Consider the following 24,795-nt stretch of genomic DNA (forward strand, 5'->3'; position numbering starts at 1 on the left):
AGACCTACTTCTCACACTATACACAACAATGACAAGCCCAAACCTGGAGTATGCTAGCCCCCGTTGCATGCTTTCCCACTAGCGATTTTACAACTTATCGGGTCCAGTTTTTTAATTTTTTTTTGGCTGGGGGTCGTATCTGTCGTAACATCGGTTACAGGATGTCAAGCAGATACGGGGCGTCAAGCTGATACGGCCCCAGCCAAAAAAACTGGATCCGATAAGTTGAAAAAAACGCTTGTGGGAAAGCCTGCATCGGAGGCTAGAGTATGCAGACATTGTCTGGTCTGGTCTTAACTGAAAACACAAATAACTTCAAGTGGTAGATGTTGCGATCGGATGACGCATTTCTTTGCAGCGGCTGGCGTGGACAGTCCACCACTGGAGGTAACGTTACCAATTTTAGAATTTATTGAATGTATTCCTTTATAAAATGTTATAGTTTTATTGAGAGTCACTACGCTTGTGGAAGGATTGACATAACAGGGAATATCACCTATTCAAGGTGAGAACTCGGAGCAGGCTGTAAGGTTTGATCCACTCACACCTTTACTCTTTTCGATAATTGCGGTGGGGTCTTTAATGTGCCCGAGGTGTGGCTCTTTGGTTGAATTTGTTCAGATCGACAATTAACTTAACACTATATAAAGATACAAGTGCAGCTACTTTACTGTGGTCCTTATCAACAAACATACTAGTAACATGGCAAAACTGGTAGATACAGTCATTGAAATAGGTCGAGGATGTGTGAGACAACATTATACAGAGGTGGTCGGCTGTGTCAGCTGAATGTTTTGAAATTTTCAAAACATTGGGCTGTGCCGGGAGGTCGGTAATGGGTTGGGTGGTAGTTGGGAGTAGGTCGCTAGTGGTCAGGGTGTGTTTGGGGGTCAAATTAATCTAAAACTGGTCAGACTGCTCCAGACCTGTCGCCTCGGTTGGCTGGTGGTCGGGAGCCATGTTTTGCTATGTGTAACCGGGGCTTAACAGAAATACTCCTAACTTTCCCACGGTTCATTTGCATTTTGCTGCCAGCACAGTTATATGTTCCTCTTCTTACAACGTCGTTCAGATATCCCCTGATATATGTAGACCATCTGCAGATGCATAGTTGCTCCCTAAATGTAGAGATTATCTGTGTTTGTGCGATGGAAATTTTCATCATATTTGTCGTTGTGGGACACGCTTTTGCCTTTTTGGCAACGTTCTGGGGCGATGTCTTGCAACCGACATCCGTATGAACCTTTACAGGAATGCGTTACCAGCTCCATTGAAATGTGGATATATAAACGACAAGTCAACGTCATTTTTACATGCATAATTCTTAGAATAATAATGACTCTAGTTAGTATTTTTCGGGCGATCTTTCTTTTACATGGAACTGAAAGTAATTTTCATTACATATTTATTATTATATTATTCTTTATATAAGACACAAGAGGACAAAATGTCTGGGAAAAGTCGTTGCATAATGACTCACACCAAAATTTGCATATCTTCGTTCCCCAATAGATTAAAGCAAAAGATGGAACATCCCAGCAGCATCTATGGACAACACGGAACAAAACATACTGGGGAAAAACCTTACATGTGTGGGGAGTGTGGATACAGAGCAGCTCAAAGGTCAGCCCTGTCCCGACATGTGAGAATCCATACTGGAGAAAAACCCTATAAGTGTGACCAGTGTGACTATTCTGCAGCACAGAAATTCAGCTTGGACCAACACCATGTCACTAAACACACTGGTGACAAACCCTACATATGTGAGGTGTGTGGATACAAGACCGCTAAAAGGTCTAACCTAGTCCAACATGTGAGAATCCATACTGGAGAAAAACCCTACAAGTGTGACCAGTGTGACTATTCTGCTGCGTTTAAACCTGCTCTGGACTACCACCTAAAAGCAAAAAATACTGGGGAAAAACCCTACATGTGTGAGGTGTGTGGATGCAAGACAGTTAACATCTCTAACCTATCCCAACACGTGAGAATTCATACAGGGGAAATGCGCTACAAGTGTGACCAGTGTGATTATTTTGCAGCACGGAAATCCAGCTCGAACCAACACCAGCTTACTAAACACACTGTTGAGAAACCTTACATATGTGAGGAGTGTGGATATAAGACAGCTTACAGGTCTCGCCTAGTCGAACATGTGAGAATTCATACTGGAGAAAAACCCTACAAGTGTGACCAGTGTGACTATTCTGCAGCGCAGAAATCCAACTTGGACCATCACCATGTCACTAAACACACTAGTGAGAAATCTTACGTATGTGAGGTGTGTGGATACAAGACAGCTAATATCTCTCACCTATCCAGACACGTGAGAATTCATACAGGGGAAAAGCCCTACAAGTGTGACCAGTGTGACTATTCTGCAACACGCAAAAGCAACTTGGACCAACACCATCTTACTAAACACACTAGTGAGAAACCCTACGTATGTGAGGTGTGTGGATACAAGACAACTCAAAGGTCTCGCCTATCCCAACATGTGCGAATTCATACTGGAGAAAAACCCTACAAGTGTGACCAGTGTGACTATTCTGCTGCCTTTAAACCTGCTTTGGACCAGCATCGAGTAAAACATACTGGGGAAAAACCCTACAAGTGTGAGGTGTGTGGATACAAGACAGTAAGCATCTCTAACCTATCCAGACACGTGAGAATTCATACAGGGGAAAAGCCCTACAAGTGTGACCAGTGTGATTATTCTGCAGCACGGAAATTCAACTTGGACCAACACCATCTCACTAAACACACTAGTGAGAAACCGTACGTATGTGAGGTTTGTGGATACAAGACAGCTTACAGGTCTCGCCTAGTCCAACATGTGAGAATCCATACAGGGGAAAAACCCTACAAGTGCGACCAGTGTGACTATTCTGCAGCACAGAAATCCAACTTGGACGATCACCATCTCACTAAACACACTAGTGAGAAACCTTACATATGTGAGGTTTGTGGATACAAGACAGCTTACAGGTCTCGCCTAGTCCAACATGTGAGAGTCCATACTGGCGAAAAACCCTACAGGTGTGACCAGTGTGACTATTCTGCAACTCAGAAATCCAACTTGATCCAACACCATCTCACTAAACACACAGGTGAAAACGCCTACATATGTGAGTAGTGTGGATACAAGACAGCTAAAATCTGTAACCTATCCCAACATGTGAGAACTCATACCGTGAGGGGAAAACCCAACAAGTGTCACAGTGTGACTATTCTGCTGCACGGAAATCCAACTTGTTCCAACACTATGTATTGGAACACACTGGAAAGAAGACTTACATATGTGTGGAGTGTGATTACCGTGCCGGCGTTACGGGGGGGGGGGGGGGGGTACAGAGCGGACGATGTCCCGTCCCCCAAAACTAGGTTCGAAAACTCAAGCTATATCTTATCTGTATTTTGTCACAAATTTCCCGCGGGAGCATGTCGCGCCTTTGGCGAAAAATAGGTCTGGGGCGCGTCACATCAAGCTGAAACCCATCTGTTTGTGTTTCTTTTCGAATTGAAAAATTAAGGTTAGCAAAAAAAGGTTGGCTTGATTATGAAATCTTCGCGGTCAGGAAAGATGACCAAAACTGAACACACAGAGCATGGTATACCGAATAATACATTTTTCTCTTCATTTTTGTTCTTTCACATCTTCTTCTTTGGAATCGAATTTGGAATGCGACATAAGTATCCAATTTTCCTAAATTTGAATTTAACAGCACATTTTTTTAACGGATCGACATGGCCTAATCACTTCCGAGTCGTGCCGTTAAACATGACACCAGCTTCGACCCCGTTAAACTTTAAACTTCAACATGCACGTTCCCGGATGTTGGAGTTACGAGAAGCATACTTCTTTCGATGGAAAGTAGTAAACTGAGATTAAGGCTGATTGATTGAACGGTTATATTTTGCAATCGCATATAGATTCTAAGTCTCGACCTGGGACATCGACATCTCACGTTTATATCCACCCTAACGGACCTTAAAGAGGCCTTAGATAGTCGGCGAGAAACTTTCCCCGGGTTGCGTTAGTGCGAAATGGTAGAGGCGAAAATTACGCTTCCATCGGGCTCTAGTAGTGTAAGTGATGAATAGGTAAATACACTAGTATCGAAAGATGTTTTTGACCTTAGAACTAGTAACTGCGGTATACGTGATACATTTAACTCGACATATTTAATTATTGATATACTTAGATTCATATACTTAACTCATGACTGTTTTAAATTTTATCCAGTTGCTTGAGTTATCATTTATGGCGTTATTATTTTTCTTATTACCTGGATGTCTAACCTTAATCACCGTTTTCATATACTTGTACATAGGTTAATTCCTTTGTATCCAGGTGATTGCTTGCATGACTTGTATAGTTGTAGAAGACCTAACGAAAGTCGCTGTACTTTTGTTGTAGAAGACCTAGCGAAAGTCGCTGTACTTTTGTTGTGTCAATAAAGATTGTTGATAGTTGTTATTTATTTTAATTGAATTGTATTGATTGAAGTTCTCAGTAGTGCATTATACTGGGGGACGTTGGGTTGGAGATTTGTTTGGTCGCATCTTTTCAGGGTGGCGGAATTATGTACCCGGGTGGAATTATGTTAGCTGATGTTACATAGGTTAAAAGGTGTCATTGACTTAAGAATAAAGTGTATTGATTGAAGTTCGCAGTGGTTCGAATAACTAACATGTAGTTTGATCTGAGTGATTGTCAGGAGGGAAAGCCCATTTCGGACTCCTTATGGTTATTTTACTATCTCCAATGTTCGTTACTGTTCCATCAACTCTCGAGTGGATTACGACGTGGTTTGCCGTTAAGCTCCCCTTTCCACTAGTAGTCCATGGGCCAAACAGATTTTTGGTACCACCGAGAGGGACAAGTGCTATCATGGATTTTTGGTATCTGCAGTAACCAAAGTTAATTATAAGCCATTATAATCATCTTCCATGAGCAGCTTTCCCTGGCCAAGTCTTGATGATGCCTGGAATTCATAAGTATCCAAAATGGCTTGTTTAACAGCGTTCCTGTGAGAAAATGCTATATTTCACCGTTTCCATGGCAACTGTTATAGACATCTGCGTAACTGTATTTCAAAATGTGTTCAAATGTACTTAACAGGTCTTTGTATGATATAAACGTATAGAAAAACCCACGAAATATGGTTGATATGCATTGAAACCACATTGAATAACTTGAACGTTGACGTTTTGTCCGTTCTATGGCATTGAGTGACGTCACTATATCATGTGATAATTCCTATAAAGCTGAACATTTGACATCGTTATCATGCAATGTGATAAAGTAGAGGAATCAACCTTTTCAAAAAAGAAGGTCTCCCTTTGTCCCTCTGTTTGGTACCAAATTGCTATTTTGACCCTATCTAGTTGATTCCTGAGATAATGACACATAATGTCTGTCGACTTCCCCGTAGGATGCATGCATTATTGGGACAAACTGTAATACCCTAGTCCCCCTTCTATCTACGTGTATAGTGTATGATAGATATCAGGCAGGGGACTGCCGACAGTTCAGTAACTGTTCACTAACCCTTTCCTGTAGGATCGACATCAGTTGTTGTGAAACCGATTGGGATCAAAATGAGCTGTGAGTATCTTACATATGTTACGAATTATTTCTAATGTTAATTTGAATACTGTAAATGGATTTAAGTTAACGTGATTTATATTTCGGAGTAGGGGAAACTGGCGTGTTCGCGGTGGTTTCAAGTTCGCGTTTGAAACAATAGTAGTGCCACAGTCATAGGTGGACAAATTTCGCGGTCACCTAAGGTTTAAGGCCCGCGCTGAAGAGTTCACCGTGAAAGTAAAACCACCGCAAACAGTTCTGCATTTTACAGTATATGGATGACATCCACAAACGCATCAATTTTTGTAGCCTCCCTTGCAGACTCCTCCCGACAAGGCACGTTTTTGGCTGCCTCGTCCTCGTCCGGTCCGTTTAAACTAAGGCCAAGGGTATACATGTATACGTATACATATATCTCCTTCGTCTTTTATCCCTTAGTCTAGATATCTGAACGTTGGGGCACCACACAATATCTGGACATGGATAGATGTGAAATTATCAAAGTGATGACTTAATTTGCATAATCAATGAGAAAATATTAATGTTCCATATTTCTAATTAACGGGAACTTCATACTTGTGGCACATGAAGGTTTCGTGAAGGTTAACATAGTAAGATGTAAATCATGCAAATGAGGACCTACTTTGCATCATCTTCACTTCGCCGGTGTGTTTTTTAAACACCACTCTTGTTCTGTCTGACTCTCTGTCTGTCTCTCTGTTGGGCAGGCCCTTTGTCTGGCCATCTGGCTTCCTGTCTGGCTAGTTGTCTGTCTCTCTGGGTTTCTGTCTGTCTGACCCTCTGTCTAAATCTCTGTCTGGCTCTCAGTCTGTCTGTCTCTCTGTCGGGCAGGCCCTCTGTCTGTCCGGCTCCGTGTCTGGCTTGGTCTCTGGCTGTCTAGTTTTCTGAATGTCTGACCCTCTGTCTGACCCTCCGTCCGGTTCGCTCTCTGTCTGTCCGGCTTCCTGGTCGGCTGGTTTTCTGTCTGTATGACTCTCTGTCTGGCTCTCAGTCTGGCTAGGTCTCTTCTGGTTTTCAGTCGGTCTGCCCCTCTGTCTTACCCTCTGTCTGGCTCTCTGTTGTGCGGGCCCTCTGTTTGGCACTCTGAATGACACTCCGTCCGTCCGGCTCCCTGGTCGGCTGGCTCTCTGTCTGTCTGACTCTCTGGCTCCCTGCCTGGGTCTCTGTCGGGCATGCCCTCTGTCTAGCTAGGTCTCTGTCCATCTTGTTTTTAGCCTGTCTGACCCTCTGTCTGACTCTGTTTGGCTCTTTGTCAGGCTGACTTTCTGTCTGTTTGGTTTTAGTCTGTCTTACCCTCTGTCTGACTCTCTGTCGGGCCGACCCTCTGTCTGTCTGGTTCTCCGTCTAGCTCCCTGTCTCTCTGGTTTTCTGTCTGCCTGACCTCCTGTCTGACTCTCTGTCTGGCTCTCAGTCTGTCTTGCTCTCTGTCGGGCAGGCTCTCTGTCTGTATGACTCTTTGTCTGGCTCCCTGTCTAGCTAGGTCTCTGTCCGTCTGGTTTTCTGTCTGTCTGACCCACTGTATGACTCTCTTTCTGGTTCTCTGTTTGGTTGACTCTGTCTGAATGGCTCTCTGTCTGTCCGGCTCCTTGGTCGGCTGGCTCTCTGTCTGACTCTCTGGCTCCCTCCCTGGCTAGGTATCTGTCTGTCTGGTTTTTAGTCTGTCTTACCCTCTGTCTGACTCTCTGTCGGGCAGGCCCCTGTCTGTCTGGTTCTCCGTCTAGCTCCCTGTCTTTCTGACCCCCTGTCTGACTCCCTGTCTGTCTGGCTCTCTGTCGGGCAGGCTCTGTCTGCATGACTCTTTGTCTGGCTAGGTCTCTGTCTGTCTGGTTTTCTGTCTGTCTGCCCCTCTGTATGACTCTCTGTCTGGTTCTCTGTTTGGTTGACTCTGTCTGAATGGCTCTCTGTCTGTCCGGCTCCCTGGTCGGCTGGCTCTCTGTCTGGCTCCCTGCCTTGCTAGTTCTCTGTCTGTCTGGTTTTCTGTCTGTCTGACTGTCTGTCTGGCTCTCAGTCCGTCTGGCTTTTTGTCGGGCAGGCCCTCTGTCTGTCCGGCTCCCTGCAGCTGGTCGGCTTGCTCTCCGTCTGTCTGACTCTCTGTCTTGTTCTCTGTCAGGCTAGGTCTCTGTCTATCTGGGTTTTATTCTGTCTGATCCTCTGCCTGACTCTCTGTCTGGTTCTCTGTCAGGCTGAGTTTCTGTTTGTTTTTTGTCTGTCCGACTGTCTGTCTCTCTTTCGGGCAGGCTCTCTGTCTGTCTGGTTGTCCGTCTGGCTCCCTGTCTTACAAGGTATCTGTCTGTCTGTCTGACCATCTGTCTCGCTCTCTGTCGGGCAGGCTCTGTCTGTATGACTCTGTGTCTTGCTCGGTCTCTGGCTGTCTGGTTTTCTGTCTGTCTGACCCTCTGTCTGACTCTCTTTCTGGTTGGCTCTCTGCCTGAATGGCTCTCTGTCTGACCCTATGTCTGCCTTTTTATTTGTCTAGCTCTCTTTTGCCTGGCTCCCTCTGCCTGATTCATTGTCTGTCTGGCTCTCCGTCTGTCTCATAAACTGCAATGGGAGGCTTTGTGTATATCCATGTCTGTTTATAGATTTGTTTTTGAAAAATAAATAGATTAATACGCTATCTACATTCCAAATGTCTTTACGATCCTTCAACCCCTTTTTGAGTACATGTAATTCTCCTTGAAAATTTGAAACGAAATCAGATCTTGCAGTTCATAAAAAGCCAAACCTACACGACTTACTCTCCCTCCCAAGAGCTATCTGCGACAGTATAAAATCATGACCATAGGATTTTCACAAGATATCAAAACCAGAAGTTCCGCTGTAGTGACATAGCGAGCCGCATTTCCAGGTCTCAAGAAGACTTACTCATACACCAAGCATGAAGACAATCTATCTAGGCATTATTGAGTTATCGTTTTTACAGACGGAAGGACACATAGATGAACGATGACGAAAACATAACCTTCTCGGCGAAGGTAATGAAAATGATAAAAAAATAGCTATCTAACGTTGGGTAACCTAAATTCGGGATTTTTCCGATAATGGTTGACTGAAATCAATCTAGCAGAACAATAAACCATCCTTTTTTTTCTATTATTCTGTCAGTATCATGTACTATCTTTGCACTAACCATATATATGGTAGATTTTGTCTCTAGTCGTGCTGACACCATAATATTTCAACTTGAAACTACCGTCCGCCGCACGCACAATTACGGTGCTGTCGGACAGGGGGGCACATTAATTCGGGAGAGAAGATTCGTCTTGAATATCTTACCGCTAATCACATTTTATACAGCAGCTATTCGTTCTATCCTTGGCTTGAGGAGAGTGCTATGGATATAGACGTGTCCAAGTAAAAAAAATACACGAAAAAACGGCCGTACCGCACACATCAGGCCAGTTCCGGAACAACCCGTGTGTTGAGTCGGTAGAACTTCACTCAAAGTCGGCCCATCGTCATCATCGGGCAACGTGTAACGTTACATTATTCATGGGAAGTTAGCTGGATGCCGTAGCAATGGTAATACTACTATGTCCATGTGTTCCTTGTTGTGTTAGGAGCAAACTTTGAGGAAAACATCTTCCTCAGTCCACTATCACACGCAGCATTTAGACAAAAAGTGTACCTCACAAACCTTTGTCGTCTGCTTGACAACAGGATTCTGGTTAACAATATGGCGGCGGGAAAATACACGTGCCGTAGGTTGTAGCAACAGAGAGGAGTTTTGATGATTGATCACACTTAGAATCCAGTTGCAGGTTAGAAAAAGAGATTGTAATAAGTTGTCTTATAAATAATTGTGTTTAGCAGGCAGGAGATGTGACATTTGTCTTATAAACCAGCGAACAACCGTGCTGGGTGATTCTCCCACGAAGCCCCCAGACTCTGTCAATAAGGGACGGAGAGTTTTTGACGTCGCCAACTTCTAATGCATGGTTATCGAAGCTTTTCAGCCAGTGTTCTGAATACGTTAGTCTATCTGCTTTGCATTGCTGGCGTTATAACTGATTTTGCATCTAGCACATATCCCTAAATACCCCGTTTTCGAAATATCCCGACTTTAAGTACCCCACGAATTTAGGTTACCCAACGTTACCACTTAAAAATCATGACAGGAGATATAAAAAATACCGCCGCAGTACCTTAGAAAGTTGCTGGGGGGGGGGGGGGGGCAAGGGTCTAATGGCGTCGATGTCTCATTAAGACCTACCCACATATCAACCATCAAGAGTCCACCTAGGCATTCTTGAGATAGCGTGTTCACGCACAGAAAGATACACACACAGACACACACTTCCCAAAATACAATCAAGAAAATCTGCCCAGGCTCCTGGACTTATCGTGTTCCCAGACAGACACATGCTACCCAAAACATAACCGTCCTAGAGAAGGTAATGGAAGCCCTAACTTTACTTCCTGGTAGGTAGTCTTCGCCGTAGTCAATGATAGAACCATGTGGAGTCATGTGGCGCAAGCGGTAGAGCGCGCGGCTGTCAAACAATGGGACCCGGGAACTAATGCCAGGTTGTTCCCAAAGACATGTCCGAACTTGCGCCCCGAAGTTGTGCCATTGGGAAAGGCTCTTAACACGACTCAGGTGTAAATGAGTACCTAGCTCATACAGGGTTAGGGACGTCCCTCGGATAGGACGTTAAATGGAGGTCCCGTGTTTGGGGAGAGCCACACCCCGCGCACGTAAAAGAACCCACCAAACCTTTCGAAAAAGAGTAGGGGCATGCCCCGGTGTGCGATGGTCCAAATCCTTCTGTCTGGAGTTGGTGATTCACTACAAATCACCCGGATGGAGGCCTGGCGAACCTCCATCTCGTATCAGCCAAGCGTAGCAGATTCATCAACAAGTTGATGTTGGCTACCTAACTCAAAGAAGAACCATCAATAAATCAATCAAACAAACTTTATTGCACAACAAATGTAACAGGTACAATGTATGGCAGGTTCTTAACCATATCCAGACGGGAGGGGGGGCTAAAAGTGCCCGCGCCAACTTTGACATCGTATAACTGCCGAACGACATACGCTATGACTACCAAACTTGGTGACTTTTCCTCAAATTTAGTTGGCAACAATATTATGATGATTGTGTAAGTTTATAATTTTTCGTGTTGCCATGGCAACGGGTTTCTGAAAGGCATTATATGCAAAAATCACTGATTTTTTAAAAACAATATTGCTTAGGTTTTTTTGCTCAACCACACTAGTTTTCATACATGTTTAGCATCATATGTAATTAAATGTAACTTTCATGATTTAATATTCATAATTTATGCTAATTTGATGACGTAATCGGTCAAAATCCAAGAAGGCGGACCATAACACTATTTTAGGTATCAACAGGCTTTTTCGCCTTCAAAATCATCACTACGTGGCATTTTCTTTACCAGAAACATTTAGAATAACGTTTCTAGTCTATTTTTAGTTTTTTTGAAATTTCAAAATGGCCGATCCAAGATGGCGGATCCCAAAGGGTCGCTAACAACACGTGACGTCATTTAATGACGTCATTTTGACGTCAACATAATAACGATTTACGTAATATGTCTTGGTATACCTTAAAATCAACAATACATACTATTTTGTTTGATACCTTTAGATATTACGGGAATTCCCTCTTTAGCCAATAAAATCACATCAATGACGTCATACTAGTAATAACGTCATATTACATAACCAAAATTCCAGGAATTATAAGACTTTACATGAACATCACTCCCTGGAAATTTGGGAAGGATACATCATACCGTTCAGAAGCTATGAGGGGGGGCCGAATAAGCCCCGTCCCAGATATCCCAAAAAAGCCCAGTCTGGATAGGGTTAAGCAGTACTACATATCAAGACATATATGCTTTGCCTATAACAATGTTGATGAGTTCTACAAGACTAAACACTATGCTATCAAATATGCGTGATACAGTACATATATATAGGGAACATGGATTGCATGATAATACACAGGAAACACAGTTTACATCAATTGCCTGTAGCTGTGTCAGAGATGATACGATTTCCTTGAAAATGTACAACGAAATTACATTGGGACATGACATAGGTAGATTAAAAGTCTCTGAGGTTGTCTTAGATGAACATGATAACTATCACAACACAGAAAGGCAATGGATAGCTGATTGACAAACTTCACAACTATACATGCTCCCTCACCAATACTTTATTTCCCTCTGAAGTAACACGTCTGCAATGCCGAATTTTAACTAATAGAATTCACTACAACCAAGAACTTTATGCAACATGTATATGTCCTTGTTACAACAAAATGAAAACCATCATCGTCATCCACTAGTTTCTGCATCTGCAGTTGTGGCTGCATTCAGTCTTTCTTCATCTTCCTCCACTGTGTCTTGTAGTCCAAGATGGCAGCCGTTCTCACCTGAGCTGTCATCATTACTTTATATTCCTCAATTTTTACCTTCATAAACTCACCATCGGCCGCAAATCATACCTGAATCCGGAAGTTGAGTATCTACAGGTCTGCTATTTGTGAGAAAACTGGACGATCGACTCACCTGTTCTGAGAAATTTACCTGAGGCCTTGCAACAACAAAGGACGCTGTACCGACGCCATAGCAACAACAAACGACGCTACATTTTGTAGCTTCTCACAAGCGGAATCACCGCAGCGGGCTCCCTTAGTGGAGCCCCCGCCGGTAGGTCTCTTACTGTGCAGCATTCACTCTATTTGTCACATAGTTTGTGTTGTCTTCTGCTGTTTTATGACCCTTGCTGCCTAGATTTTCCATTGTTGTTTCAGCGACCCCCCTCCCATCGCTAAGAATCAGAATGGCGCCAAAAAAACCTCCAGAAGACGACCATGTTTCACTCTCGATGGTTAAAGAACTGCTAGAATTACAGGAGAGGAACTTCAAATCATTTTTGGATACTATTGTGGAATCAACACACAAGCGAATGGACAACTTGATTCGTGAAGTACAAGAGATCAAAGACAGCCTGCACTTCACTCAGAAGGAAACTGACGACACCAAGTCTACCCTACGTGACCATGAACATCACGTCAAGGTTATTGAAACTGAAATATCCCAAATCAAAGTAGATCTACAGGCACACCAGAACAAAGCAGACTACCTAGAAAATCAGTCTAGGAGGAACAACATCCTGATTGATGGAGTCCCCGACGCCAGGGATGAAACTTGGAGCCAATGCGAGCAAAAAGTGAAAAGTCTCATGAAGGAAAAACTGAAGCTTGATCCCATGAGCATAGAGATTGAGAGAGCTCACCGGAATGGTAGATTCCAAGATGGTGGTCGGCCGCGCTCTATCGTAGCCAAGCTCTTAAGATTCAAAGACAGAGACACAATCGTCCAGCGAGCTAAGTACTTGAAGGGAAGTAACATCTACATCAACGAGGATTTCTCCGAGATGGTACGCCAGAAGAGGAAAGAGCTCATCCCGAAGATGAAAGAGGCCAGAGAAAGAGGAGACATTGCATACCTGAAATTCGACAAGCTCATCATCCACCCCCCAAGAGAACCTCACAGAGTAGAAATACCTGATCGCCGAAGTACAAGATCTGACTCCAGACACACCAGACAAGACGGAAATCCCTGAACTGCCCTCGGAACTTAAATAAGTTAAGTCTGATACAATTGCCATAATTGTATAATACTATATACGCTACATTACAAATACTTTATCTATGACTATGACTACCCCTGAAACAAACAAAAAACAAGGAATACAAACTTCAGGTAAGTACATCTTTGATAATGACAATTTGATTTTTGACCCTTTCTTATTAAATAACACAAAATATACAGATAACTGGGACCCTGACGTAAATCTTTTAAGAAACCCTACAGACAATTCGTGCCAGTATTTCTCAGAAAACTCGTTTTCCACTTTGTGCAATACACTACCCAAGAATACATTTTCAATTCTACATCTTAATATTAGAAGCCTCCCACGTAACCACGATCATTTCGTGCATTATCTGTCCAATATTCGCCATGAGTTTTCCATCATTGGTCTCACCGAGACATGGCTACAAGATTCCACCTCACATCTGTATGATATACCTAATTACACTTCTATACATTGTTGTAGATCTACCAGAATGGGTGGGGGAGTGTCCATCTTATTACACGAGAGCATGCAATTCATAGAACGTAAAGATCTTGCTATACAAGCAGAAAATGGACAAATTGAATCAATGTTTATAGAAATCCCCGCATCTTCATTGACAACGGCAAAGAGCCTTATAATAGGCTGCATTTATCGGCCCCCAAATTCGGATATAAAAACATTCATAAGTAACCTTACCCTGACCTTAGATGCTATCGATAAAGAAGGCAAAAACTGTTATTTGATTGGCGATTTCAATCTTGATCTTCTAAAAAGTGAAAATCACTCATTAACTGCGGACTTCCTAAATACTTTGTATTCGTGTAGTTATTTTCCAACTATCACTAAACCGTCAAGAATAACAAAAACCTCAGCGACATTGATAGATAACATATTGACGAATTCTTTAACGAGCCCATGCACATCAGGTCTCCTTGTTACAGATATATCTGATCATCTTCCAATATTCCACATTATAGAATATGTATGTAATAGAGACAAGAAAATTGAATATGAAAAACGCAAGTGCAGGAAATTCAATAGAAAAAATATTGATAGTTTTAAACATGTTTTATCCGAGGAAACTTGGGATTGTGTACAAAACAACACAAATGCAAATTCTGCTTATTGTGACTTCATGCAAATTTTTAATTCACACTTTGACACATGTTTCCCCCTATCGAACTCTACAGCAAAGCAAAATCTAGGCATCGACAAGCCTTGGTTTACTACAGGTCTCCGCAAGTCCTCTAAAATGAAAAATAGACTCTACAAGAAATATTTAAAAAATCCTACACCAACAAAACTGCATAGTTACAAATCGTACAGAAACAAATTCAACAGGCTGATTCGTAGTTGCAAAAGGAAATATTACCAAGACCAATTTACAGCTGCATCCACTAACATACGAAAAACCTGGAAACTAATTAATGAAATTATGAACAGGAAAAAGGCAACTAATATTCTTCCGAATAAATTTATTGATGGGGAATTGGAGGTATCTGATCCAAAAGCCATAGTAGACAAATTTAATGATTTTTTTGTAAACATTGGCCCCTCTCTTGCAAAAGAAATTGATGAAACAGATATTTCTCCTGAGTCATACCTTTTAAATTCGTACCCACCTATAAGCTCTTTTGAAGAACCCACCGCAACGGAAATCCATGATATAATTATGAATTTAAAAAACGCAGCTCCTGGCCAAGACGAAATAAGTGCCTTGCTGTTAAAACAGATTGTTCCCGAAATTCTAGAGCCAATAACACATGTTTTTAAGACTTCTCTGAGAAACGGAGTAGTGCCAGCAGACCTTAAAATAGCCAAAGTTATACCATTGTACAAAGCCGGAGATCCGTGTGTTTTCACCAATTATCGTCCAATATCAATCTTACCGGCCTTCTCAAAAATCTTGGAAAAATTAGTTTATAAACGGATTGTGAATCACCTTGAAATCAATAATATATTATATGCGCATCAATATGGATTTCGAAAAAAATACTCGACATATATGGCACTCTTGCAACTTGTTGACAAAATCACCACATCCTTAGAAAATAACGAATACACGATAGGAATATTTCTTGACCTTTCCAAAGCATTCGATACAGTAGATCACAACATACTTCTCAACAAACTATTCACCTATGGATTTACCGACTCTGCCCTTCGTTGGCTAAAAGACTACTTAACTAACAGAAAACAGTTCGTCTCTAATAGAAATAATATTTCCTCCCAAAATGTCTTAACATGTGGCGTACCACAAGGATCCATTCTTGGTCCCCTCTTGTTTTTAATTTATGTTAACGACTTGGCATCAGTATCAAATAAATTATTTGCTCTGTTATTTGCAGATGATACAAACTTATTTATGTCCCACAAAAATTTTGACACGTTAGTAACATCTATGAATAATGAATTGTATAAGATAAATCAATGGTTCAAGGCAAATAAATTGTCCCTTAACGTAAAAAAAAACTAATTTTATTATCTTTGTAGGAAGGAACAAGAAATACGATAAAGAAAAGGCTAGGATCTATATTAATGACAATGCTATCAATCAAGTAAGTCACACCCGTTTTTTAGGCGTAATTATAGACGAGAAACTTTCATGGAAGAACCAAATTGATTTTGTTTGCAAAAAAATTTCCAAAAACATAGGCATCATTAGAAAAGTCAAGTCTTTGCTGTCACGAAACATATTTATGGTTCTTTATTACAGTTTGATTTACCCTTATCTAACTTATTGCAACATAATTTGGGGTAGTACGTACACAACATCCATCAATCCTGTTTACCTCCTTCAAAAGCGCTTTGTACGAATAGCAGCCAATGCGTCATTCACAGCACACACAGCAGCTCTGTTTCGTGATTTAAATGTTATGACTGTATTTGACATCAATAAATTTCAAATTGCCTTATTTGTCCATAAAATTGTCCATAATAGCTCTTCCCTACCTGAACAATACAAAGGTCTTTTAAATTTCAACTCAGATATCCATCACCACTATACGAGACAACATAATCTTTTAAGATCAATTAAGACAAAAACTACTCAAAAACAACATACAATAATGTTTAGAGGCCCCACCGTATGGAACAATCTCAGCCAAATTCTACAGTCCTGCTCGTCTTTACCTAGTTTCAAAAAACTTTTAAAGATAGATGTCATAGAACATCCAAGTATTACTTTCTCCTGATTTGTTTGTTTTCCTTGTTTTCCACTTTTCCTTTGGTATCTGATGACAAAATAATTCATGTGATTGTTATTTTTGTATAATTTTGACCTATTTCTTTATAAATTGTTATTCATTATAATACTTATTATGTTTACAACTCAAAATTTACTTTGTAGATCCTCTTCTTTTCATTTGTTTCATTAGGATTTATGTTAAAATTCCAATTTCTTCTTTCGTTAGTTTTTCTTAGTTTCGATGATATATAATTTTGTAAAAATCCCATTTGAGTAGTTTAGGGGAGGCCCCCGAAAAGCCGTATAGGCTTCTGGCCTCTCCTGCATGTATTCTTTACTTATTTCTCTTTGTTTTATATTGTACATATGCGAAGAAACAATAAACAATAAACAATAAACAATAAACAATAGTCCTGAAGGAGAATCATAGAAGAGAAAGAAAGAAAGAAACGTACAAGGTATCAACGAAGTTATTCTGTTTTCTTTTAATTAATGGCAAAATTGCCTATATTGAATAAATTTGCATCAAGAGTCCTAGAACCATAATGTTCCACCGTGGCCATAGAACAACATGCCTAAAATGATCAAGGTACTTCAAGCTATCATTCTATGATAGTGAACTAAATATATACTGGGTGTGCTATGAGATAACTAGTACTTTTTCTTTCAGGTTTCTCCTCCTTGATTATTGCATTTTACTTGCATCTTACAAGAACCATTAGTCTTTCAGTAGACGAAAAATTTCACTGGTTTGCGAATACTAAATGTTAAAGAAAACAGTTGCAAGGTTATAGTTATCAATATCCTCGAGATTAGGTTGATAAAAAAAGGAACAGTTTGTCTACTTCAGGAAAATGAACAGCTGTGTTTGTGCGTTCAGCAGCAGGGACATGTGTGGTTGTATGTATGAGAGCTGTGGTGTTCAGGACCAAGGACAGGTGTTGTTGTATCTATGAAAACTGTGTTGTTCAGCACCAAGGACAAGTGTTGTTGTATGTCTGATAGCTGTGTTCTTAAGCACCAAGGACAGGTGTGGTTGTATGTATGGCAGCTGTGTTGTTCAGCACCAAGGACAGGTGTGGTTGTATGTATGACAGCTGTGGTGTTCAGCACCGAGGACAGGTGTTGTTGTATGTCTGACAGCTGTGGTGTTCAGAACCAAGGACAGGTGTGGTTCAATCAATCTTTATTCTGAAATCAACATTGCAGGTGTGTCTGACGACACACCTGAATTACATTAGATTTCTTACAGAAGTATGTTAAAAACATTCCAATAGACCAGATTTAAAATAATTATCATGCGACGAACGAGGACAGACGAATATAGCTTTAAAGTAGGTTTTGAATGTCTCTCAAAGTCCTCATAACAAACGAGTCACTGTGACGTTTGGTCCTACTAAGTGGTAGTTTGTACATGTGTCGGGTTTCCCTGTTCCTTAGATTATGGTCAGGCTTCTTTCTAGGTGGGAGGAAGACATTGCAGGGGTGGGAGGGGTCTCTTAGAATTCTCTGAAGTTCACTACGTGACGCATCCCCTCTCCTAGACTCCAGGGTTGGCCGGTGGTCATAAGGAACTCCACATATCCTCAAACACATCTTCTGAATTCTCTCCAACTCGTTTGACAGACAGCGTGGAAGGCCGGCCCAGACAGGGGACCCATACTCTAACACAGGTCGGATAAAAGACCTGTAGATTTGCACAAGTACATCAGTGGGTAGGGCAGCACGCCTGGCTACGCGTAGGTAATGTATGCGCGGTTGGACCTTAGTTAGCGTGTACTCAACATGAGGTCCCCATGTAAGGTCGTTGCTGATCACAATTCCAAGAAGCTCTCGACGGGCTTGCCGTTTAAGGTAAGTGGAGGGGGTGATACAGGGCTACGGCGACAGCTGATGACCATGTCTTTTGTCTTCTTGGCATTAGCGCTCATGCTAAATGACTTTGCCCAGACGTTGACTTCGTCAAGTGCCACTTGCATGAGACCCGGCATGGAGGCCATCAGAAACTCCGAGTTGGTGAGATCATCAGCGTATTTTACTGGTGTGATGCTGGGTGGGATTCCCTGATCAAGACTGTTCATGGCAATAATAAAGAGAGTCGGTGAGAGAATTCCCCCCTGAGGTGTGCCTGCGAGAACGGGTCGGGCTTCAGAAATGCTCATCCCCCATTTCACACGTTGGACACGATCGCTCAAGTAGCTGCTCAGACACCGCCAGAGGTCCAGTCTGATCCCCATGTGTGACAGGCAGTGGAGGAGGCTGCCGTGATCTATAGTGTCAAAAGCGCGAGTAAAGTCAATAAACGCAGTGTGCACATCCAATTTAGGAACACTGTTTACCGCGTTGTACCAGGACTGCGTCATGTAAATGAGTGCTGATACTGTTGACCGTCCCCGTCTAAACTCGTGCTGGGAATCATGGATTAGATAATTCGTGTCCTGTAGCAGGAGGTCACGAAGAAACACCTCGAGCACCTTGCCAAAGCTGCTGGTCAGGGAGATGCGTCTGAATTCCTCTGGTCCCTTTGGCTTTGGTGTCTTCGGTACGGGTACCACCAGTTCTTCTTTCCATTCCATGGGGAAGACACCCTGTTGTAAACATGCATTGTAGATGTTGCACATTACTGGCGCAAGTTCCTCATGAAAGTTAGACAGCACCCAAGGCGGGATGTGATCTCCACCGGTAGCCTTGCGGGGGTTCACCCTTTTCAGTTGAGCTTTTCGGTGCATCTTCTGTGAAAAAAGTTACCTAAACTTTTGACCATGCATATATCAATCCACAATAGTGGATGTAAATGACTGTAGACATGAGTGAGAAACATCCAAATCATCTTCTTTCCTTCTCGTTGATGTTTGTTCAGGTTCCTTCTGCTCGGAGACCTCACAGAGAAGGATGCTGCGAGCGAGGATGGAGAGACTGCGCGGGCCATCCTCGTGGCCCCTGCCAACGACCTGGCGAATGTCAACGAGGAAACCTCGGCTGAGGTCTCCGAGACAACCCGCCAGCCGTCCGTGCCCCCCACACCCCTGGAGGTCGCTGGGTCGTGCGGCATCAGTAAGCTGACCAGCAGTGTGGAGGAGCTGGCCAAGGCCATGAAGAACGAGCAGGAGGTGTCCGATTACACCCTGCTGGCCAAGGTGCTGGACAGGCTGTGCCTTGTCCTGTACGTCATCAGTATTGCCGTGGCCGTGCCCATGGTCATGTATCTGAGCAAGTAAAAATAGTGTTGACACTCGGGGACTGTGTAATAAACACACCGAAACACCATCACTGAGTCGAACTTATTATCATTATTAAGTGATTTAACTCTGAAAAATGTGCATGAACAGCCATGGCTACCCAACAAGCATGCGGCTGTTACAAAGGGTTAATACTTTTATTGGGAAGTAGTAACCCCTAAGTGGAACAAGCCTATGGTGCATTTAAAACAGACAAGAATTTTTATTCAGTTTTAACTTATTTATTTATTTATTCATGTACATTATCTATTCATCTAAGCAGGAAAGACAGATGGTCTAGAGGCGTTTTCAGCGTGTAATTGGGGAAGTCCCCAAATTAGGTTAGTGAGCGACCTTCTTGTAAATATTTTGCACCTCAAATCTAAGATGGAGAAGCTAGTCTAAGAATACTGCCATATTTCAGCTGCAAACTCACTTGAAGTTCATAGAATAGACATGATTGATGAGATTGGATTGTAAACACACAAAAAAACACAAGAAACCAAACTGTAACAATTTTATTTACAATTTTATTTACAATTTTATTAGGTACTGAGTGTACTTGTATCCATCAGTTAAACTATGTTGGAAGGACATATACATGTATGTACAATCAGATATGTACAGTCAGGGCTGCCTAACTAGCCAGAGCCTATTACAAAGGACTAGCAATGCTGACAGAGAAAAATGAAAAAGAAAATATCCAGCTGTTTCATGTAAACTACTGTTTCCTGATCTGTATAACATTATGCATCCTTAGGATGTTCTATTATATTGTGTGCAATCATTATACCCCATGTATGTTGATTTGATCATTTGGATGACATCCGCGCGCTCATCAATTTTCGTCCGTTTCCAAAAAGAAAAACGTTTTCGGCCATACTGTAAATCATACATAGCAGCTGGAAAAGGAGAAAATATAACGTTATGCTGTGAATTGCAAAAAAAAAAGGAAAACGTATACTACATCGTAGAATGCCCAAGTCAATTCCAAAGTCAAAGAAGAAGATGTGAAAGAACAAAAATGAAGAATCTATTATTCGGTATACCATACCCTGTGTGTTTAGTGTTGTTCATCTTTTCTGACCACGTAGATTTCATAATGAAGGCAACTATTTTTTACAAACTTTTTTTTTATTTGCACGCTCGCATCAGTTTTCAGGTTCCCAGAGGATGTCATCCATATAATCAAATGAACATGGCCTTACCGGTTTAACCGGAGAATGTGTGTGTAACTATCATTTTAGAATAACTGATTATATAGATATCATTTTAAAATTATTGAAGCAACAATATTTAAAGTTTAAGACAGCCTGTAACCCATACATGATGAAGATGAACAACAACGAACGGAGGGGTTTGTCTGATTTTATTCGTGCATGCTTACCATTCTCTTCATGCCTTACTGCATTGTTAAAAAGCGTTGAGTTTTTAATAAAACATTGCAAAAAATGGGCGTCTGTAAATATTGTACCGCAAAGCATACTGTCCGCGTGCGCGTGTGTCTGTATGTGTGCCTGTGCGTTTGTGTGTCTGTATGTGCGTGTGTGCTCGTGTGTCTGTATATGTGTTTGTGTACATGTATGTGTGTCTGTATATGTTTTTGTGTGCATGTATGTGCGTATATATGTGTACATACGTGTAAAAAGGATGCTGCCACCGGCACCTTATATAAAACACAATTGTTGTAGCTTAGACAGAGATGCACATAATCGTGTGCGACTTACAGTACAGTACAGGTATATGTATTATAAAGCATTATACGTTTTGCTCCATCATCCTTTGTGACCACATTGAGACATGCATAACCTCAAGGTCACAAACTGCCAACATTGTTCGTGAAGCCGGCCGCGACACATGTTGGCAGTTTGTGACCTTGAGATCATGCATATACCAATGTACAGACAGAGGGTGATGGAGCACAAACTGCAAAGCGTTATAATATCTCTGTTGGACTGCACTGTACCTACTAGTAGATAACTGGCACATGATTGTGCGCATCTCCGTCTAAGCTACGTTAGAAATATCTAATAGAAGAGATTTTGAGAAGGATGTTGTAAGCATATATCCGTTGCCTGTTTGCACAGTCCTTGGTGAGACGACTTATCATACACATGTTTGGCATGTTGTACGCATACCAATTACCATTCTCCTTAATTAGCTAAAGATCGACCTCGCGAAACATAAAATTGACATAAACTAACGGTACGCGTTCCTTAAGAGTCATAATGTTTTTAGGACAGACTGGTCTAAAAAGCAACTGGACACACACACATTACCTCACACACGCACGCACGCACAACACACACACACACACACACACACACACACACACACACACACACACACACACACACACACACACACACACCATACACACACACACACACGCCTACACCACACACACACCTTACAGACACACACACTGTGCGCCCACCGTATACCATACACACACACACACCATACACACACGAACCATACGCACGCACACAGGCACACATATACATACACACCATACACACACACGCACACACACACCACACACACACACCACACACATACCATACGCACACACATACCACACACACACACGATCACACACACAAACACACCACACACACACACACACACACACACACACACACACACACACACACACACACACACACACACACCATACACACAGAAACTTCATGTCCAAAAACGCTTAAGGTATACCGCTACGATTCACTGAAATGCAAATAGCTGCGTCTGTTTCAATGTTTGTGTTCCTCTGACGTAGCGTAAAAATACACTATAATAAAAGGTACTGAGTAGAATGCTTTATTTTTGTATGAAATAAAATCAGAAGTATATCACTTTCTTCTTTATGTATAGATATAGAATAATTTTTACTATATACATCTTCTGAATTTGTATGTAACTATGTTCACGAAAAAGAGCAATACATGATATGGCAAAGCAAACGATTGTTATTGTTACCATCTCACATATGATGGGCACACAATATAAAACCCATTGACATATTTGGTTTGCCAAAGTGGGCATCATCAATTTTTCAAATTTCATTACTCAATATGGCCATTAGCATTCATACACACTTATTATATTCCATACTGTTGTAAGGACTCAAGGGCGCGTTACTAACCAGTGCATGTCAGTGTAATTCCCACGGGAGTCTCGATGATTTTCTGTTTTCAACATTTTCGACCGAGACATATAGGTCGGTCGGACACACAAAAATGGCCAAGCTTGGCCTAGGCTTGGCTGTTGCCGTTGCGTTTGCCATTTGTCTTGTTGTCTCCTCTCAATCATCGTCCGGTAAGGAACGTTTTATGTACTTTATAACTGTACCTATGCTTGTCTTTTGTGAATTTACTAGTGGCGCTAATATGTACATGTTAAAGGCATTAGGAGGCCTCTGTAATTTGACCCACGATGTGTTTTGCAGTTTAGAATAGCATGGATTCAACGAGTGCTTATGTCTCTATTTTGGCATGCTTCAAGCGAGTTGAATCTGCACTTGAACTATTGTTACATTATTTCTAGCCTCAGTTATATATAGATCAACCTCCAGATACTTTTGGTCCGATTCCACAGAGCGTAACTAAGCACACATTTCTTGTTCTATGTCACATGGTGGATGGATACATTCCAAATTATATGACAAATATGATCTAAAAGAGCTCAAAATCATCAACACTCGGGTCGACTTATGGTCAAACCTATTCAATTCAGGAATGACGTTTTAGTATTTACGAGCTATTTCAATGAATTACAAACTGTCATTCTTCTCTCCGCAGGATGTCCAAATGAAGACTACGAGCTTTTTAACGGAGTTTGCTACAAGTTCTTTGATGAGTGGAAGAAGTACCATCAGGCCCGAAAGACGTGTACTGAAGACGGGGGAATGTTGGCCATGCCGAAGGACAGTGAGACCAACACTTTTATCGTCGGACTTGGAGCCGGACGGCGCTGGATTGGGCTGACTGACGCCGCCAATGAAGGCCAGTGGGTGTTTGAGGACGGACAAACCCTGGAGTCAACCGGCTATTCCAACTGGTACAATGGCGAACCGAAAGGTGGTACTGATGAAAACTGTGCCGCCTTTAGGCGGAATGGGTCCGCGTGGGTTGATTTAAGATGCAACTCCAATCGGAAAGTCATATGTCAGATAGATCAAGGTATGCGTTATAAATAATCACTAATGTATACAATAACTACGAATAGAAATGGTGCACCATCATGCTTATTCGGTAAGTGTTCATACATTGCCTCCAGCTTACATTTGCTACTGAAAATTACCTTATAGCCTAAACGGATGGTGGAGTTAAGATATCATCTTCCTTACTCTTCCTTCGTTCCCTATCTTCTCATATGCAGCGGCATTCATTTTTAATAATATTTCTCCTATTCTTCCCCCATTCAACATGTAGGTTTGTAGTTACGAATTGCTGAGGCCATCATCGATGTCGATACCTGTGTAACCTAACCCCGCCTTTCTGATGTATAAACTGTGTGACTGGCTGACGTCATCGTTTCTCATTTTCCAATTGCAGACCAAAGAACAAGAGATCTACCTTCATCCACTGCCTTGACTACACGAACAACGGTGACAGCTACTACTGCTACTACTACTACTACCACTACTACCTCTACTGCTGCTACCACTACTGCAGGTACTAATGCTGCTGCTACTGCGGCTACCATTGCTATATCTACTACCGCTGCTGCTACAACTGCTGCGACTACAACTGATGCAACTACTACTGATGAAACTACTACTACTGCAGGTAACACTGCTGCTTCTACGTCTACTGCTGCTACAACCACTGCTGCAGCTACTACTGCTGCTGCAGCTACTACTACTGATGCAACTACTACTGATGCAACTACTACTGCTGGTGCTACTGCTGCACATACTGCTACTGCCACTACTGCTACTGCCACTACTACTGCTGCTGCTACTACTACTCCCGAAACTACTGCTGCTACTACCACTAATACCGCTGCAGCTATTACTACTACTGCTTCTACTACTGTTACTCCTGCTGCAGCTACTACTACTGATGCTACTACTACTGATGCTACTACTGCTGCAGCTACTACTGCTGATATTACTTCCACTGTTGCAACACCGGAAAAAAGTGCTCCAAGGA

At 41.9% G+C, this 24,795-nt stretch overlaps 3 protein-coding genes across 3 annotated transcripts; 2 read left to right on the forward strand and 1 right to left on the reverse strand.

Annotated features, from left to right (window-relative positions):
- The first annotated feature begins 1,525 nt into the window (after window positions 1-1,525).
- On the forward strand, window positions 1,526-3,136 carry LOC136424008 (zinc finger protein 845-like). Its single transcript, XM_066412408.1, has one exon. It carries the CDS (start codon window positions 1,526-1,528, stop codon window positions 3,134-3,136), a length of 1,611 nt encoding a protein of 536 aa, XP_066268505.1.
- Window positions 3,137-6,417: 3,281 nt separating this feature from the next.
- LOC136424009 (octapeptide-repeat protein T2-like) lies at window positions 6,418-7,407 on the reverse strand. The gene is made up of 2 exons (XM_066412409.1): window positions 7,132-7,407; window positions 6,418-6,777 (listed from the first exon to the last, which is right to left on the reverse strand). The coding sequence occupies exons 1-2, from the start codon at window positions 7,405-7,407 to the stop codon at window positions 6,418-6,420; spliced, it is 636 nt and encodes a 211-aa protein (XP_066268506.1).
- A 5,023-nt stretch (window positions 7,408-12,430) lies between these two features.
- Window positions 12,431-13,216, forward strand: LOC136424010 (centrosomal protein of 85 kDa-like). The gene has a single exon (XM_066412410.1). It carries the CDS (start codon window positions 12,431-12,433, stop codon window positions 13,214-13,216), a length of 786 nt encoding a protein of 261 aa, XP_066268507.1.
- Window positions 13,217-24,795: the final 11,579 nt, after the last annotated feature.

Source organism: Branchiostoma lanceolatum, chromosome 18, assembly GCF_035083965.1.
Source record: "Branchiostoma lanceolatum isolate klBraLanc5 chromosome 18, klBraLanc5.hap2, whole genome shotgun sequence".
NCBI lineage: Eukaryota > Metazoa > Chordata > Leptocardii > Amphioxiformes > Branchiostomatidae > Branchiostoma > Branchiostoma lanceolatum.

What these genes read in the sequence shown, in the direction of transcription:
- LOC136424008 (XM_066412408.1), top strand. Translation starts at nt 1,526, where the DNA reads ATGGAACATCCCAGCAGCATCTATGGACAACACGGAACAAAACATACT.
- LOC136424009 (XM_066412409.1), bottom strand. Translation starts at nt 7,407, where the DNA reads ATGCAGACAGAGCCTGCCCGACAGAGAGCCAGACAGACAGGGAGTCAG. An exon ending in ACCAGAAAGAGAGTCATACA is followed by an intron (nt 6,778 to 7,131) that starts GTGGGTCAGACA and finishes CATGCCCGACAG; the next exon opens with AGACCCAGGCAGGGAGCCAG.
- LOC136424010 (XM_066412410.1), top strand. Translation starts at nt 12,431, where the DNA reads ATGGCGCCAAAAAAACCTCCAGAAGACGACCATGTTTCACTCTCGATG.